Raw genomic sequence first — 19,845 nt, 5'->3', positions numbered from 1 at the left:
GTCGGGCCCCGGAAAGTTGACCTCGCGCGTCCAAATTGTTTTTTGAGCGTGTTTTTTTCTTCGGAAAAGCTTTTCTAAAGTCGGGAAGTGCTCCGGAAACCCTCCACCGGGTTTCGTGTCAATCCTCCCCGTACTTCCAGCTTTTTGCCCCGGTAAGTTTTCTTTCGTCGTCGGGGTAGGCCTCTTTTTGGCCTCGGTCGAGATTTTCTCCCTCTAAATTTTGGTGCTTCAATTTTCGCCATTTCGGCTTTTGATTTCGCCGGCGTGATTTTTCCGCCCATGACATCGAAGCCTTCCAGCGGCTTCAAGAAGTGCACCCAGTGCGCCCGGGTTATCTCGCTCACTGATCGACACTCGTCGTGTCTTCAGTGTCTGGGGGCCGAGCATCGCCCTCAGAACTGCAGTCTGTGTTCCCTGCTTCAAAGGCGGACTCAGGTAGCGAGACTAGCCCAGTGGAACGTGTTGTTCTCGGGCTCTTCGTCGGCATCGGCACCGGGATCTTCGAGTGCATCGACGTCGTCAGCGTCCAGACCATCTTCCTCGGCCGCCCTTGCATCGAGTGCATCGAGGCATCGGGCCTCTGCATCGGCGCCGAGACATCGGATAGCTGCATCGACGTCGGTGGTACCAGGACCTCGTCTGCTGATGTCGTCGGACGGTGGTGCATCGGGTGGAGTGCAGGTGAGGGCTGTCCATTCCCCTGCTGGTGGCGGTGAGCCCTCGGGTGGGTCTCCTCCTACCCTGAGGGCTCCTGCGGTACAGCCCCCCCGAGATCGACCCTCTTCGGTCTCGGCCCCGAGGAAGCGACGGATGGATTCTACGTCCTCCTCGTCGGTGCCGGGGAGCTCCGGTGACATGCTTCGGAAGAAGTCGAAGAAGCATCGACACCGGTCCCCTCCCCGCGTCGGCACCGAGAGCTCTGGGTCGCCGAGGGAGTCGGCACCCAGCAGGCATCGGCACCGAGAGGACCGCTCACCCTCTGTTCAGGAGGTGTCGATGCGCTCCGCTCTGGACAGCCCGGAACAGCCTCCACGCCCGGAACAGGTACTGACGTCGACGCCTGCATCGACCTCCATGCCTTTCTCTGCAGCCGCTCTGAACGAGAGCCTCCGGGCCGTTCTCCCAGAGATTCTGGGGGAGCTGTTGCGCCCTACCCCTCCGGTACCGGCGGTGCTTGTGCCTCCGGTACCGTCGAGCGTGGCGCCGGCTGGCCCATCGCCCGGGGTGAGGTCCCCGACGTCGGTACCGCGTGCGGTGCCGACTGCGGCCACCTCCCAGGAGGGCTCCCCGACTACGTCGGCGGAGGGAGCTTCGCCGATGCGGGCGAGGGAGTCTACCTCTCGACGCCCCCATCGTGGACGTGGCTCCACGGAGTCGAGCCGGGCCCGGTTGCAGACGCAGGTCCGTGAACTTGTGTCTGACACCGAGGGTGAGGCCTCGTGGGAAGAAGAAGAAGATCCCAGATATTTCTCTGACGAGGAGTCTGAGGGTCTTCCTTCTGATCCCACTCCCTCTCCTGAAAGACAGCTTTCTCCTCCCGAGAGTCTGTCTTTTGCTTCCTTTGTCCGGGAGATGTCTACGGCCATCCCCTTCCCGGTGGTTGTGGAGGACGAGCCCAGGGCTGAAATGTTTGAGCTCCTGGACTATCCTTCTCCACCTAAGGAAGCGTCCACTGTTCCCTTGCATCATGTCCTAAAAAAGACATTGCTTGCGAACTGGACGAAACCTCTAACTAATCCCCACATCCCCAGAAGATCGAGTCCCAGTACCGGATCCATGGGACCCAGAGCTGATGCGCACCCAGTTGCCTCACGACTCTGGAGTTGTGGATCTGGCCCTAAAGAAGGCTAAGAGTTCTAGAGAACATGCTTCGGCGCCCCCGGGCAAAGACTCTAGAACCTTAGACTCCTTTGGGAGGAAGGCCTACCATTCCTCTATGCTCGTGTCCAAGATCCAGTCTTACCAGCTCTACACGAGCATCCACATGCGGAACAATGTGCGGCAGTTGGCGGGCTTGGTTGATGCTCTTCCCCCTGAGAAAACGCCAAGCCTTTTCAGGAGGTGGTCAGGCAGCTGAAGGCGTGCAGAAAATTCCTGGCCAGAGGAGTTTATGACACTTTTGATGTTGCGTCCAGGGCCGCTGCTCAAGGTGTGGTGATGCGCAGGCTCTCATGGCTGCGTGCCGCCGACCTGGAGAATAGAATCCAGCAGCGGATTGCGGACTCGCCTTGCCGTGCGGATAACATTTTTGGCGAAAAAGTCGAACAGGTGGTAGAGTCTCTCCACCAGCGGACACCGCATTCGACAAGTTCGCCCGCCGGCCGCCTTCAGCCTCTACCTCTACAGGTAGACGATTTTTCGGGGGAAGGAAGACTGTTCCCTATACTTCTGGTAAGCGTAGGTACAATCCTCCTTCCCGACAGCCTGCGGCTCAGGCTAAGCCCCAGCGCGCTCGCTCTCGTCAGCAGCGTGCGCCTCAGCAAGGCCCCGCGGCTCCCCAGCAAAAGCAAGGGGCGAGCTTTTGACTGGCTCCAGCAGAGCATAGCCGACATCCAAGTGTCAGTGCCGGGCGACCTGCCAGTCGGGGGGAGGTTGAAAGCTTTTCACCAAAGGTGGCCTCTCATAACCTCCGATCAGTGGGTTCTCCAAATAGTCCGGCAAGGATACACCCTCAATTTGGCCTCAAAACCTCCAAATTGTCCACCGGGAGCTCAGTCTTACAGCTTCCAGCACAAGAAGGTACTTGCAGAGGAACTCTCCGCCCTTCTCAGCGCCAATGCGGTCGAGCCCGTGCCATCTGGGCAAGAAGGGCTGGGATTCTATTCCAGGTACTTCCTTGTGGAAAAGAAAACAGGGGGGATGCGTCCCATCCTAGACCTAAGGGCCCTGAACAAGTATCTCGTAAAAGAAAGTTCAGGATGCTTTCCCTGGGCACCCTTCTCCCCATGATTCAGCAAAACGATTGGCTATGCTCTCTGGACTTGAAGGATGCCTATACACACATCCCGATACTGCCAGCTCACAGACAGTATCTGCGATTTCAGCTGGGCACACGCCACTTCCAGTACTGTGTGCTACCCTTTGGGCTCGCCTCTGCACCCAGGGTGTTCACAAAGTGCCTAGCTGTGGTAGCAGCGGCGCTTCGCAGGCTGGGGGTGCATGTGTTCCCATATCTCGACGATTGGCTGGTGAAGAACACATCCGAGGCAGGAGCCCTGCAGTCCATGCAGATGACTATTCGCCTCCTGGAGCTACTGGGGTTTGTGATAAATTACCCAAAGTCCCATCTTCTCCCAGTGCAGAAACTCGAATTCATCGGAGCCCTGCTGGATTCTCGGACGGCTCGCGCCTATCTCCCAGAGACGAGAGCCAACAACTTGTTGTCCCTCGTCTCGCGGGTGCGAGCGTCCCAGCAGATCACAGCTCGGCAGATGTTGAGATTGCTGGGCCACATGGCCTCCACAGTTCATGTGACTCCCATGGCCCGCCTTCACATGAGATCTGCTCAATGGACCCTAGCCTCCCAGTGGTATCAGGCCGCTGGGGGTCTAGAGGACGTGATCCACCTGTCCACGAGTTTTCTCGAATCCCTGTTTTGGTGGACGATTTGCTCCAATTTGACTCTGGGACGTCCCTTCCAAATTCCTCAGCCACAAAAAGTGCTGACCACGGATGCGTCTCTCCTGGGATGGGGAGCTCATGTCGATGGGCTTCACACCCAAGGAAGTTGGTCCCTCCAAGAACGCGATCTACAGATCAATCTTCTGGAGTTGCGAGCGATCTGGAACGCTCTGAAGGCTTTCAGAGATCGGCTGTCCCACCAAATTATCCAAATTCAGACAGACAATCAGGTTGCCATGTACTATGTCAACAAGCAGGGGGGCACCGGATCTCGCCCCCTGTGTCAGGAAGCCGTCAGCATGTGGCTCTGGGCTCGCCGTCAGGGCATGGTGCTCCAAGCCACATATCTGGCAGGCGTAAACAACAGTCTGGCCGACAGGTTGAGCAGGATTATGCAACCTCACGAGTGGTCGCTCAATTCCCGTGTGGTGCGACAGATCTTTCAGGCGTGGGGCCCCCCCCTGGTGGATCTCTTCGCATCTCAAGTGAACCACAAGGTCCCTCAGTTCTGTTCCAGGCTTCAGGCCCACGGCAGACTGGCGTCGGATGCCTTCCTCCTGGATTGGGGGGAAGGTCTGCTGTATGCTTATCCTCCCATACCTCTGGTGGGGAAGACTTTGTTGAAACTCAAGCAAGACCGAGGCACCATGATTCTGATTGCTCCCTTTTGGCCGCGTCAGATCTGGTTCCCTCTTCTTCTGGAGTTATCCTCCGAAGAACCGTGGAGATTGGAGTGTTTTCCGACCCTCATCACGCAGGACGATGGGGCTCTTCTGCATCCCAACCTCCAGTCCCTGGCTCTCACGGCCTGGATGTTGAGGGCGTAGACTTTGCCTCTTTGGGTCTGCCAGAGGGTGTCTCCCGCATCTTGCTTGCTTCCAGGAAAGACTCCACTAAGAGAAGTTACTTCTTTCTTTGGAGGAGGTTTGCCGTCTGGTGTGACAGCAAGGCCCTAGATCCTCGCTCTTGTCCTACACAGACCCTGCTTGAATACCTTCTGCACTTGTCTGAGTCTGGTCTTAAGACCAACTCCGTAAGGGTTCATCTTAGTGCAATCAGTGCATACCATTATCAAGTGGAAGGTAAGCCGATCTCAGGACAGCCTTTAGTTGTTCGCTTCATGAGAGGTTTGCTTTTGTCAAAGCCCCCTGTCAAGCCTCCTACAGTGTCATGGGATCTCAATGTCGTTCTCACCCAGCTGATGAAACCTCCTTTTGAGCCACTGAATTCCTGCCATCTGAAGTACTTGACCTGGAAGGTCATTTTCTTGGTGGCAGTTACTTCAGCTCGTAGAGTCAGTGAGCTTCAGGCCCTGGTAGCCCAGGCCCCTTACACCAAATTTCATCATAACAGAGTAGTCCTCCGCACTCACCCTAAGTTCCTGCCAAAGGTCGTGTCGGAGTTCCATCTGAACCAGTCAATTGTCTTGCCAACATTCTTTCCCCGTCCTCATTCCTGCCCTGCTGAACGTCAGCTGCACACATTGGACTGCAAGAGAGCATTGGCCTTCTACCTGGAGCGGACACAGCCCCACAGACAGTCCGCCCAATTGTTTGTTTCTTTTGATCCCAATAGGAGGGGAGTGGCTGTAGGGAAACGCACCATATCCAATTGGCTAGCAGATTGCATTTCCTTCACTTACGCCCAGGCGGGGCTGGCTCTTGAGGGTCATGTCACGGCTCATAATGTTAGAGCCATGGCTGCGTCGGTAGCCCACTTGAAGTCAGCCTCCATTGAAGAAATTTGCAAAGCTGCGACGTGGGCTTCTGTCCACACATTCACATCCCATTACTGCCTGCAGCAGGATACCCGACGCGACAGTCGGTTCGGGCAGTCAGTTCTTCAGAACCTGTTTGGGCTTTAGGATCCAACTCCACCCCCCGAGGGCCCTGTTTGTTCTGTTCCAGGCTACACTCTCAGTTAGTTGGTAAATTTTTTAGGTCAATCTCAGTTATGTCCTCGCCGTTGCGAGGCCCAATTGACCAGTGTTATTGTTTTGAGTGAGCCTGGGGGCTAGGGATACCCCATCAGTGAGAACAAGCAGCCTGCTTGTCCTCGGAGAAAGCGAATGCTACATACCTGTAGAAGGTATTCTCCGAGGACAGCAGGCTGATTGTTCTCACAAAACCCGCCCGCCTCCCCTTTGGAGTTGTGTCTTCCCTTGAAGTGTATTGTCTTGCTACATACTGGACTGGCCGGCTCGAGCCGGTTTCGGGCGGGAAGACGGCCGCGCATGCGCGGTGCGCGCGGGCGCGCGAGGGCTAGCAAAGGACTTTGCTAGTGAAGTTTCCGATTGGAGGGGCTGCCGTGGACGTCACCCATCAGTGAGAACAATCAGCCTGCTGTCCTCGGAGAATACCTTCTACAGGTATGTAGCATTCGCTATAACTAAGGAGTGCGTAGGTTATTCTGTAGATGTAATCCACCAGCACTAGAAAGCTGAAAAGGCCATAGAAAAGAAGTAAGTCTTAAAGTCCTTCTTTAAATTTACCTCTAAATAAAGATGAGATTGGAAGAATTCCATAAAGATGGGAGGCTAAAAAAAAGGCAGAGTTGAGTGGAATTTAATCTCGCTGTAGATTTTTTTATTTCAAAATTTGTTTATTATTTTGCATATGGTTACAATAAAACATTTAACAAAAATCTTCTCTCTCTCCAATGCAAATCTATTCTCTAAGTTATACACAGGTCTGGTTAGGGAAATTTACCCCTTCCCAGCCTTAGTACAATATTCTGTGTAGTCACAAACTTTAAATTTAACTCTTTAAATCTTACCCCCCCCTTCCACCCTCTCTATCCCCATCTCCATCCCCCCTCCCCTCCTCCCATCTCCCACCCTCGTCCCTTTTAAATAAAGACTATTCTGCTTGATTGTAACATTGACCATTTCTCACATATTTAAAATATGTCCTCTACCCCCTGGGGGTATTGATTGCCAAAATGGGGTCCATAGTCTATAAAAGTCTTTGTCTGTGAATCTCCGTTCTCCTCTATAATCTGCTAATCTCTTTTCGAATTTCATGTAATCCATTAACAACTCACGCCACTTCTGCAGAGTCGGTTCTTTGTTTGTAATCCACTCTGTGAGAATAAGTTTTTTCGCTGCCAGTACAGCTCTACAAGTAAATCCCTTGAAGCCTGCTGTAGTTGGTTGAACTATCCTTGGCCTTCCGAACAGCAACAGCGGCCCTTTCTTCCATGTGGCGCCCCACATACTGGATGTCATTTGTATTACTCTGGTCCAAAATCTTTGTATTTTCGAGCAAGTCCAGAACATGTGCCCTAGTGTCGCGCCCTGCGTCCCGCACTTTGGGCATGCTCCATCTGGAGATATGCCCATATGGAAGGCTCTCCTTGGTGGAATGTAAGTTCTTAATGCAAATTTGTATTCCATTTCACAATATTGGACCATCTTTGATGATTTTTGCGTCGAATAAATGTATTCCTGTAGTATTTGAGGCGTTAAGGTCATTTGTAGTTCCTCCGTCCACGCCTGGGCCAGAGCTACATAATCTATTTCCTCTGTCATGTCTCTTAAATGTCTGTGATGCATTGTCAATGACACTCTGCCCTGTGCCTTAAATGAAAAGGCTGAGGATATCTCCTCCTGCACATCTTCCGTGAGGCATTCCCAGGGCAAGCTGTTTATATAATGTCTCAATTGCCAATAGTAGAATCTATCTCTTTCATCAAATTTAAACTGGGCCTGAAGCTCCACGAAAGGCCTGATTCTCCCCTCTGATGTCAAGACCTGATGTAAGTATACCAGTCCTCTCTGCTGCCATTGGTTAAATCTACGGTGTAGAGTTCCTGGTAGGAATTGTGGGTTATTGCAAATTGCTTGAAAAGGCGTAATTCGTCCAGAGAATTGATGGTGACGGCAAACCCACTTCCAGACCGCCCTTGCCGTGGGCATTATATGCGATTGTTGTAGGACTTTAGGAGCTTGACCGCCTCCCACATGCAACAGGCTACTGAAATGTATTCCCTGAGTTAATGTTGTTTCCAGATTTGTTGCTGAAAAGTCTGAGGTTGATCTGTACCAATCAGAAATATGTCGCATGCCACTTGCTATTGTAAGATACCTGATGCTGAGCAATCCCAATCCTCCATATTCTCTTGGTATTTGCAACGTCCGTACTGGGAGGCGTGCTTTCCTTCCCTTCCACAGAAAGCGCTGTATATACCGGTGCAAGCGTTTTTCATCTTCTTTCTTAAGAAAAAGTGGAAGGGTTTGAAATTTATAGAGCCACTTTGGCACTATCATCATGTTATAAATAGCAATTCGTCCCATAAGGGACAGCGGATATTTCTCCCACAACTGGAGTTTTATGCGAGTGGTCTCAAGCAAGGGCTCGACATTTTCTTGGTATAATTTAGATAGGTCTTGTGGTATGTTGGTTCCAAGGTATTTAATTTTCTCTTCCACTCTGGCTATGGGGCAGCTTTCCTTCTCCTGCTGAGTTCCTCTCGGATATACATCCATTATTTGAGACTTTTTTTTATTTAGCTTGAAACCAGAGACTTGCCCAAATTCCTTTGTTAGGCTCAGCAGTTGGTCCAATGAGCTCATCGGGCAGGTTGATATTATCATCAGGTCGTCTGCAAACGCTAGGGCCTTTATAGTATCCCCCCCAACTTTCACCCCGGGGATTCCCTCTGCTCTCTTTATAAGTCTCAGTAGGGGTTCTAATGATAGGATAAACAATGTAGGGGATAGGGGACATCCCTGTCTAGTGCCTCTGGATATTCCAAATGATTCTGCTTTAACTCCATTTACTATCACCGAAGCAGTCGGATTTGCATACAAGGATTCTATAGCTCTGTAATACCAGCCCCCAAATCCCATATGCCTCAGTACTTGGAACAAATATGTCCACCCCACCTGATCAAATGCTTTTTCAGCGTCAAGTGAAATTATGGATGTTGGGGTTTTTGTCAGCTGACCAGTCGCCATGGCTAATAGTAGTCTGCGCACGTTTTTGGCTGCCTGTCTGGTTTTAACAAATCCCACCTGCTCCTCCCCCACCAACCTGGGCAAAATCCCGGCCAGGCGATTGGCTAGTATCCTGGCCAGTACTTTTAGGTCAACATTGAGTAATGAGATGGGCCTATATGAGTCAGCCTGGCCCTCTGGCCTCCCAGGTTTTAAGATCAGGGAGATCAAGGCTGTGTTTGCATGATGTGGGAACTGCCCCTCCCCAGCTACTTGTTCATAGTAGTCACTAATGACAGGGTAAAATGAGAGTGGTAAAATTTTATAAAATTCCCCAGTATACCCATCCGGGCCCGGCGCAGATCCAAGTGGTAGTGACTTCACCACCTCCTGTATCTCCCTAGCCTCTAGTGGTTCTTCTAGGACTGCTCGCTCACTGTCTGTTAATTTCGGGAGCTCTGCCTGTTCCAAAATTTTTTGTATTTCTCCTTCCTCTGGGTCTTCAGGCGAACTATACAGTCTAGAAAAAAATTTTGTCAATATCTCGGCTATCCTTTCGCTCTTATTCTGCAGGAGACCCGTCTCATCTTGGAGGGCTATTATCGGTTTGCGTGGTCCCCACGCCGACACTAAGTTTGCTAACATCGTCCCTGGTCTGTTTCCAAACCTGCGAAATTTAAATTTCTGGTATGCTAGGTATCTCTTGCTTCGGTCATGAAGTAAGGCATTTAGCGTCACTTGCATTGCTCGAAGCTGGTCTTTATGTTCTTGAGTCTGCTGTTTGATATATCTGGCTTTTGCTTTTTTTAAGGATTGTTCCAGTCTCATTATTGCTATTGTTTGTTTTTTATTGTGAGCGTGTACAAAGGCTATTATCTCTCCTCTGAGTACGGCTTTAGCTGCACTCCAGAACAGACCAGGCTGATCCATGTGTTCCCTATTATTCTGAACATAGTCCTCCCATTTCTTTTTGATATGCTCTTGGAATTCACTATTCTGGGACAAATAGTTTGGGAATCTCCAACTCCTACCCTGCTGATAGAACCCTGGTACCTCCACGTCTATCCATATTATGGAGTGATCCGATATCTCCTCTGGGCCTATCTCAGCGGCCCGCACCCACGGAAACGCGGTCTGGGCTATTAATATGTAATCTATTCTGGAAAGTGTGCCATGTGCTCTGGAAAGGTGAGTAAAGTCTCTCTCCCCAGGGTGTAAACTACGCCAAGTGTCTACCAAATTGAGTGAACGCTTAAAGGAATTAAGTACATGCGCTCTTGGTCCTCCTCTCGAAGCAACTCTCGGGTTTGAACAGTCTGCATTTGGATCTGCCACTAGGTTGAGATCTCCCATTACCAGGAGCTGCCCAGGTTTGTATGGGAGGCACATCTGAACAAGATTAGGATAAAATTGTGCTTCATAAATATTTGGTCCATATATTCCCAGAATTAGGAAGTTTCTCTGTTGTACCCATATCCGTACCAAAATATATCGCCCTTTTGGATCTGCTTTCACTAATTCAGATTTTGTACCTATCCCTTTTCTTATCAGCACTGCCACTCCGCCTTTCCGATCCCCAGAGGATGCTGAGTGTACCTCCCCCACCCACTGCCTTTTTAGTTTGTTATGCTCCTCTGGCGTAAGTCTTGTCTCTTGGAGACATCCGATATCTACTTTCTGTCTCTTTAGATTTGATAAGATTTTTGCCCTTTTTATTGGGGTCGTTATGCCTCCCACATTCCAGGAGGCAAATCTGATGGTTTTAATGTGCTTTTGTCTGTGGGACTCTATATGGCAAATAGTATTTATATGTCTGCCTCAGGTGCCCAGCCTCACCCGAGACTCTGTGAGTTGTTCTATTTACCCAGGTCTCTCTTGTTGTGTTATGGGACTTCTTAGAGATGTGTTGTGTCATGGTCAATGCTTGCTTGCTTCCCCCCTTCCTACCCTTCTGCCCCACCCTTTGCCTCCCGCCCTCCCTTAACTCCTTACCCATCCCCGTACAAACCCTTCTGTTTCCCCCACCTAACATATGAGAGAAATAGTGAGATCAATGATGTGGGGCTTCCCCCTCCCCCGCCATTTACTTTATCTGTGGGCCCCTTTTCAATACCTCCTTGGATGGCTCTGGGCCTCTGCTTTGCCTGCTGCTTAAATCCAGAGTCTGTTCTCTTTAGTCCTTTATTTATTTATCTCTGCTTTGCTGTGACTGAAGTGTCTCTGCCGCCCATTCTTGAGCTTCTTTGGGGGTCATGAACACTTGCCATTTGCCCTGGTGATTGACTCGTAGCGTAGCGGGGTATATTAGCATGAATTTTTTGTTCGCTTCCACCAATGTTGTACAAATCTGGCTGTAGGCCCTCCTCCGTTCTTGCAGTGCGTAGGAGTAATCTTGGTAGATCCTCACCAGAGAGCCCTCGAAGGCCAAGGTTTCTCGTTTCAGTCGGGCACCTCTTAAAATTTCCACCTTATGCACGAAGTTGTGTACTTTTACCATCACCATCCTGGGTTTCTGATTATTGTCCATTTTCCGCCCCACTCGGTGTGCTCGCTCGAGGCAAATGGCACCCATTCCGTCTGACAACGCAAACTCATTTTGCAGCCACTTTTCTAGCACTGAAGGTAGTAGGCGCTCTGATACATTCTCAGGTATGCCTACTATTCGCAAGTTGGCTCGTCGCGAGCGATTTTCAAGGTCGTCTATTTGTTGAGATTGCTTTTGCACCAGGGATCTCAATGCCTGAAGCTGTGTTGTTGTTCCGGCTCCTTCGTCTTCTATGGCGGACACTCTTTGTTCTAGTTCGCCTGTGCGCCTGGTCGTATCGGCGAGTAGATTTTCTACTGACGTTAACTGAGTGGCCAACTGTTTTAACTGGGGATCCAGCGCCAATTTTACCGCCTCTGTTATTTGTATCAGTTGCTGATTTGTGAACATCGGCTCTGGCGTCTCTTTCGGCGGGCTCGCCGCCATCTTGCTTTCCGCGGCGCGGGGCCTCTCAGCCTCTTTCTTTACATTTTTCGGCGGCATCCTCGTGTCTAGGCGCGTAACAAAGCTGTCCATGCACTCCTACTATCTGTACGCTTTAAGTTTATAATTTTGAGGTTGAAACGGACGTTTTTATGGCGACAGGGAGGGTTCCGCCCGAGAGGAGAGCAATTCCACCTCCGCTCTCTTCAGCACATCACGTGATCTCCAATCTCGCTGTAGAAAGAGATGGTATAAACAAACAATTTTGAATCTGTGACCTTAGTAATCATGCTGGACAGTAAGGCATGCACTCCTTCAAGGCAGGTTAAACACTAGATGAAGTCAGACCCAGATTTTTCCCTAGACAGCCTGGGGGCACTGGGCTTAAGGTTGTTTAATAATTTAACAAAATGGAAAGACACAGCTATGTTCTCTATGTATCAATGAAATACGAGTTAAATGGAAGATTATCACTTGGATATTGAGGTGGAATAAAAATGACCTAGAGTTCGATATAATACAGAGTCGACAATGCAATTTAAGGCACATTGATGAATATGTTTTCAAACTTAGTCCAGATTGACTTTCTTTAAAGTAATGCCTTCCCGTATGAATCCTTACTAGGGACAGTTTTGTATTGCTAATATTATTATTATTAGCATTTGTATAGCGCTACCAGACGCACGCAGCGCTGAACACTTGACACAGAGAGACAGTTCCTGCTCAATAGAGCTTACAATCTAAAAATACAGACAGACAAAAAAAATTAAGGGCGAGGGAAGTACTGGGTGAGAAGGAACACGTAGAGGGCAATTGAGTAGTGGCTAGGAGCCAAAAGCAGTGGTGAAAAGGTTGGTTTTCAGCATAGATTTGAAAACAGGTGGAGATGGAGCTAGACGTACAGGCTCAGGAAGTCTATTCCAGGCATTAGGTGCCGCGAGGGAAAAGGAACGAAGTCTGGAGTTAGCAGTGGAGGAGAAGGGGGACGACAAGAGAGATTTGTCCAGTGAGCGGAGTTCACGGGGAGGAATGTAGGAAGAGATGAGTGGATAGGTAATGGGGGGCTGCAGAATGGATGCATTTAAAGGTCAGTAAGAGAAGTTTGAATTGTATGTGGAAGCTGACAGGGAGCCAGTGAAGTGACTTGAGGAGTTGGGCTAGTGTGGGTATAACGATTTTGCCAGAAAATAAGTCGTGCTGCAGAATTTTGGACAGACTGGAGAGGAGAGAGATGGCTGAGTGGAAGACCAGTGAGAAGTAAATTGCAATAATCCAAGCGAGAGGTGACAAGGGTTTGGATAAGGGTTCTGGTAGCGTATTCAGAAGGGAAGGGGCGAATTTTGCTAATGTTGTAGATAAAGAAACAACAGGTTTTGGCGATCTGTTGAATATGCGCAGAGAAGAAGAGAGAGGAATCAGATGACTCCAAGGTTATGAGCCGAGGAGACAGGGAGGATATGAGAGCCGTTAACGGAGATAGAGAAAGGGGGAAGAGGGGAAGTGGGTTTAGGGGGAAAAATGAGAAGTTCAGTTTTTGTCATGTTTAGCTTCAGATGTCGTTGAGACATCAAAGCAGCAATGTCAGACAAGCAGGATGAAATTTTGTCCTGGATTACGGTTGAGATTTCAGGGGTGGAGATGTAGATCTGAGAGTCATCTGCATAAGATGGTACTGAAAGCCATGGGATGAAATCAGGGTACCAAGAGGTATAGATGGAGAAAAGGAGGGGTCCAAGGACAGAACCCTGGGGGACACCAACTGAAAGTGGGATGGAAGTTGAAGAGGAACCGCCATAGTGAACACTGAAAGTGCAAAGTGAGAGGTAGGAGAACCAGGAAAGAACAGAGCCCTGGAATCCAATCGAGCATAGTGTATCTAGGAGTATGGTGTGGTCAACAGTGTCGAAAGCAGCAGATAGGTCAAGAAGGATAAGGATAGAATAGAGATCTCTGGATTTAGCCAGCAGCAGGTCATTAGAGTCTTTGGTAAGTGTAGTTTCAGTAGAGTGAAGAGGGCGGAAACCAGATTGGAATGGGTCAAGAATAGGTTGAGAAGAGAGGAAGTCAAGACAACGGCAGTGCACGGCGCGTTCAAGTAATTTGGAGAGGAAAGGAAGAAGGGAGATGGGGCGATAGTTGGATGGACAGGTAGGGTCAAGTGAGGGGTTTTTTTAAGGAGTGGAGTGGCAACAGCATGTTTGAAGGCCATAGGAACAGTTGCAGTGGAGATTAAGGATGTGACAGATGACAGGGATGATAGTAGGAGAGATAGTGTTAAGTAGATAAGTGGGGATGGGATCAGATGAACAGGTAGTACATTTGGAGGAGGAAAGAAGGGCAGTTTCATCAGTAGAAACTTCAGAGAAGGAGGAAAAAGAAGGAGAGGAAGGAGAGTAGGGGGTGTGGACTAAGGGAGAGAGAGGTAGGGAGGGTTTGGATGAAAATTCAAGGTTAATCTTACGGATTTTATCATGGAAGTGCTCAGCTAGGGTCTGAGGAGAAGAAGGGGGAATTGGGGACGGAGGCACTTTGAGAAGAGAGTTCAGTGTGGCGAAGAGAAGTCGAGGGTTAGAGCCAAGGGAATTTGTCAATTGGGTGAAGTAATCCTGTTTGGGCCGTGAAAGGGCAGACTGGAAGGAGTTAAGCATGAATTTGAAATGAATGAAGTCGGCAAGGATGCGGGATTTAAGCCAAGAACATTCAGCAGAGCGGGCACAGGAACGAAAGTAGCGGATTTTAGAGGTCAGCCAAGGCTGGGGTTTGGTACACCTAGTAGGACGGGGCATGGGAGGGGCAAGAGTGTCCAGAGCAGAGGAGAGAATAGTATCATAGGAAGAAACGGCTTCATTGACAGACTTAGAGTAGTGGAAGAGAAAAGGTTAGAGACACAAGAGGACAGAGTAAGGGGGTCAATAGCTTGAAGATTCCTAGATGTGGGGGTTGAGATTGGGTGGGACTGGGGAGGAGGGTGCTTAAGTGTGATGGTCAGAAAGGGAGAGAACTGAGGAACAGAAGTTGGAGGGAAAACAGAAGAGAGGATAAGGTCAAGACAGTGACCATTTTGGTAGGTGGGTGCAGAGGAGCACAGTTGAAGATTGAATGAGGAAGTTAAGGCAAGGAATTGGGAAGCATAAGTCAGAGGAATTATCAGTATGGATTTTAAAGTCACCTAGGATGATGGAGGGGGATGTAGGTTCAAGAAAGAAGGAAAGCCAGGCGTCAAAGTCAATGAGAAAGGATAAAAGAGACTTATCAGGGAGTCGATAAATGACTTCGGAGAGGCAGAGGAGTGAAAAGGTGGATGGAGTGGACTTCAAAGGACAAAAAGCAGTGAGATTGGGGTGGAAGAAGAGGTTGAAATTTGCAAGAGGGAGAGTAGCAATCCAACGCCAATGCTGCAGCCAGCAGGGTGAGGGGTATGAGAAAAAAATAACCACCATGGCAAAGAGCTGCAACAGAAGTAGAGTCATCAGGGGAGAACCAAGTTTCAGTTAAGGCAAATAGATGGAGGGAACGCGAAATGGTTGTGAATGTAGGGAAGTTTATTGCAGATGGAGCGGGCATTCCATAGGGTGCAAGAGAAGGGTAAGGAGTAAGGGAGAAGAAGAGGAATAGAGATGAGATTAGAGATGTCACGATGTGGCCTGCATAAGTAGGAAGAAGGCAGAAAAGGAGGACCAGGATTGGGATTGATGTCACCAGCTGAGAGTAAGAGAAGGAGTAAAAGAGAGCGGAGGAGAGTAGGAGAGGTTTGACGTCGAAGGCGAGAGGTACACAGGTAGAATGGGGAAGGCACAATGGAGGGAAGAAAGAGATGAAGATTAAAAGCTGAGAAGCAGGAAGGGTGTAAAAGAGAAGGTGAGGTGATGAAATCAATGGATGGGCAGTGAGTTCCTGTAATGGACAGTGGTGGAGGGTGAGGGAAAAGATTGAGAAGGGATAGGGCTAGGAAGAGAATGTGTATAGGGGCCATAATAAAGTCTGAGGTACTTTCAGGTGTTAGGTGGGAACAGTAGTTGAACTTTCAGGTGATAAGTAGAAACAGCAATTGAAACATCAGGACAATAGCTGATGGAAGGAAGGAAGGATGGAGTCAAGGCTGAAGACAAGCAGGACTGGACCTAGCTGGAGTAGAAGGACGGAGGCCTGGAAGGATGGAGTCAAGGCTGGACAAGCAGGACTGGAACAGGCTGGAACAGAAGAATCGGAGGCTGAAGACAAGCAGGACTGGAACAGGCTGATACAGTAGGACCAGAAGGCTGGAACAGAAGGACCGAAGGCTGGAGCAGATGAGGTTGAAGACGAGTAGGACTGGAACAGGCTGGAGCAGATGAGGCTGAAGACGAGCAGGACTGGAACAGGCTGGAGCAGAAGGACCGAAGGCTGGAGCAGATGAGTCTGAAGACGAGCAGGACTGGAACAGGCTGGAGCAGAAGGACCGAAGGCTGGAGCAGTAGAGGTTGAAGACGAGCAGGACTGGAACAGGCTGGAGCAGAAAGACCAAAGGCTGGAACAGGAGGACAGAAGGCTGGAGCAGATGAAGAACAGGACTGGAACAGGCTGGAGCAGATGCTTTGAGGTCGGGCCTATATATAAAGATGCAAACAATTCTCTCTTCTAATGTAAGAGGTTTTGCTGCTATTGATCAAGAGTGAGAGAAAGAGTTCTATAATTCACAAGTGGACTGATGTATAAACACATAGAAGTTTCAGCAGCAAGAATAGTGCTGATCTATTGCCTTAGTATGCATAGTACAGGAATCGCCATATCAAACTTGTGCAATACAGTTGAGTCTTTCAACCTTAGGGTCCTCTAACTTTTAAAACATTTGGCTCAATAGCTAGATGAGACTTGTTGATATAGTAGAAAACTAGAGGAAAAGAATAATTAAAAAAAGAAGAAGCTTGAAATCTGTCTGATTAAAGGTTACTCTTTTGAAGGAGAGGGGAAAAATGGGGGGGGGGGGGGGGGAGATGTTATAAAACAAATGTACATTGACCTTAATGGCAATAGTTGAAAACAATTTTTTTTGCACCAGTTTGCACTTACGGCCCCTACTTGATCACAGTTATTTTTCTTTAGAGCATTAATTTTCTATAGTATTCCTGAAGCACAGTATGGGGGTAATTTTTTTTAACAAGAGTGCCTATAAAAGTGCTGAAAAACATGCTCATTTTATAAAGGAAACATACGGGCTCATTTTCAAAGCACTTAGCCTTCCAAAGTTCCATAGAAACCTATGGAACTTTGGAAGGCTAAGTGCTTTGAAAATATGCCTCATAGACACTTGGGTGTCTTATATAAAATAGGCTCCTAGCATAACCCCCAGTGGTGAAAACATTTACACCTGCTCAAGAGGAGGTTGGTGTTCATGTGTGCATGTTTTGTACCTGTGTATAAGTATATTTTATGAAATGTGCATGTACTTTTACAACTCTGCCCTGTTTTACCCAAACCCTGTCCCCTGGGAATGCTTATGCACAAATGGTGTAAAAGTTCATGTACTTCTACCTGCACATACAGTTGCAGTATTTTATAGTAGAGTCCACAAAAAGAATAGGAACTAGAAATCCTTTATTGTCAGCATCAATTCTACAACCCAACACAGCTGGGTTTCGGCATGAACATATGCCTGCATCAGGGATCTCTAGAGTATCGTCTGGTTCACAGTTCTTAGTGCTCCTATACAGTCTTGAAACTTTTACACATTGTCATACTGTTTAGGAGCGCTAAGATACTGAGGAGTTGAGGAGATGCCTGAAGTTAATTGCATCTCAGAATAGGACCTATTGCCCTGGCACAGTGTGGCGAAACATGGCCCATGTTGGCGCGGATCCTAATATTATAATGTGAAACTAAAAAGATCAATTTTAAAGTTTATACTAATTTTTGTGTTATTGACATATAAAGAGATTAAGAAGTTTTTGTGATGGAAGCTGATGACGATGCAGGCAAGTCATGGGGTGTATTCCTGTGTGAAATGAGTTGCTGCTGAGGCTCCTACATAATTGGATTTACCCATCGTTTTACAAGTAATTGGAGAATTCATGAGTGCAGGGTTGTGTTTTGGGGGAGTATTTTATAGTAACCATTTGCCACATATAAAACGTGTTGCATAGGGAAAAGGCTTATAAAGGGGAATGGTAATTTTAACACCAGTTGCCTAGGCAAAAGGAGGAATATGGTGCACCTGTTTTATAAAGACAGTATGTGCACACGTGTTTTTATGAAAGTTCACAGAAACTTATCATGGAGTCATTTGTGTGCATATATGTACATTTTATAAAATACAAGGTTAAGTACCGATTCCATACCTGTTATACCATTCTCTGTCCCCAGAAACACCTACAAGAGTATTTCATAAATGTAGGTGCAGTTAAGTACATGTCTACATGAATGTGTAATCCACTGTTCTACATGCTCAAGTTGCTGATAAAATTACACTAGGGCGACTGTGTATATAAAGTTAATCCACATTTGAATGATGAAATTGTCTGGGGAAACACAGAGAAAAAGGAAGTTTGATAATATCATGTGCAATATTTCCTGCTGTCTGAACAATTGTCTTCTTAGAGGGCAAAAGTTCCTGCTGCATTTGATCTCTAAAGTAACCAGAAGCCCTGTTAAGAACAAAAAGAAAAAAAATCAAAATTTTTACTAAAAGCATTGATGCTGTTCCAGCCAAAAGGCCATCTACTAGGACATCCTGGTGGCCCAATAACAGCACTGCCATACAGGAAGCCCTGTAGTTTCCTGTTTCTGGTCCTCAGGTCAGCTAGATTTGGGAATTTCGTAAGGATAGAATAGAGGAGGGAAGGGTGTCCCAACTAGTGCATAATAATAGCACCATCTATGGGTAGGATTCAAGATGAATGCATAGTGTTTCAAAAGTAACTGTGGTCTGTGCTACCTTACCAAGGGCTCTCATTTTGTGATGGCAAGGGATCTAGATGGTGGAGAACGAATTCTGACTTGCGGTTTTTATAGAGGTAGGCCCCCTTCAGTGAAGGACAGTGGTACTTCTACTTCAGAGACCTCCTTTTTCCCCTATCACAAACATATGCACCAACATCCCAAAATGATTAGGAGTAGCAAACACAAGTGACCTCTCCATGGACACATAGAAGGAGCTTGCTCAATATTGGGGGTACTCAGCACCCACAGAACTGACTCCTATGATCACAAATGGTAGCGAATGGGGTTATGACTGGGTTGGTTATGCAGATGTAGAGGAGTTTGATCCTAATGAAAAAAAGCACCTATTATCCTACTAGTTAACTTTTTAATTGATAACCTTTGTGAAACATCGAGCATATTATTTCTAAACATTTTGGGGAGTTTTGGCCACAAAACAGCATATATATTCTTTCACTTCCTGTTCATTCTGTGCTTAAAACAGTTTTTTGACTGGTAGACTATTATCTTTGTTTCACTCCACAGCATTCACATCTGTGTTACCCTGCAGCACATAAAGCCTGGAATTGCAACACAGTTTGTAAAGGATGTTCGTGAATCTGTAGCTGAAATCATGAAGGATCCTGGAGCTAAGACCACTGGCATGGTACAGACCCTTTGTGTTTTCTAAATTAAATATCAATTAATATTGTATCCAAAATAGTTTAGTAGAGAGATGTCAGGTTCATCTTATATTCTTGTAAGATTTTTAGGAGTTCCACCTAGAAAACTGCATTGAGGTCCTCTTTTGTCAAGCCATGCTTGTGGTTCCCGCACGGCAGTGCCAATGAAGGCCATTCCAAGTGAATGGGCTCTGTCGGCATTACTGCACCGGGAGCACTAGTGCGGCTTGATAAGAGGCCCATAGTTTTCATTTCTTTATGGAATGAAATGTATTTCAGTACTTGGGAAAAGTTAGTAGATCAAGTAGAATCTGTGAGACCAGTATGATTCTGATAACCATGTACAGCTGGTGAAAAGGAGCCAGAAGAAAATAAAATGACAGGAGGTGGTCCACAAAGCATTATAGGACCTCATTTATGTATGTATGTTAGTGATTTTGATATACCACCTTTCATAGCAATATAATGAAACAGTTTACAATAAAAAATAAAGGAAAACAGAGAAGCAAATACTGGTCCGGTAGGACGAACAGAACACTCTTTGAAAATTACAAACCTAGTTGTCAGGATCTTGTCAGACACAGAAAGCAGTGCAGCACAATCAGGTCATCAACTGCATACGGAACGCAAACCAGAGAAAAAAAGATGTTATGTTTCCTAAATCTGTCCAGGTTTTACTTCAGCTCATTCATTAATAAGCAAAGACAGGTAATAATTTGTGAAATTCTGTTCAGTTATTTGAG

General features: G+C 47.7%; 1 protein-coding gene across 1 annotated transcript in view; it reads left to right on the top strand.

The window, feature by feature from the left end:
- The window catches only part of SGPL1 (sphingosine-1-phosphate lyase 1), a 332,112-nt gene that overhangs the window by 302,421 nt on the left and 9,846 nt on the right, over positions 1-19,845 (top strand). Inside the window, exon 12 of the mRNA XM_030203525.1 lies at positions 18,966-19,086. Within this exon, the coding sequence (XP_030059385.1) occupies positions 18,966-19,086 (121 nt within the window). The remainder of the gene's footprint in view (positions 1-18,965; positions 19,087-19,845) is intronic.

Source organism: Microcaecilia unicolor, chromosome 5 (assembly GCF_901765095.1).
Source record: "Microcaecilia unicolor chromosome 5, aMicUni1.1, whole genome shotgun sequence".
Classification (NCBI taxonomy): Eukaryota; Metazoa; Chordata; class Amphibia; order Gymnophiona; family Siphonopidae; genus Microcaecilia; species Microcaecilia unicolor.
The sequence above is the reverse complement of the archived record's forward strand: the minus strand, read 5'-3'. Positions and strand labels throughout refer to the sequence as shown.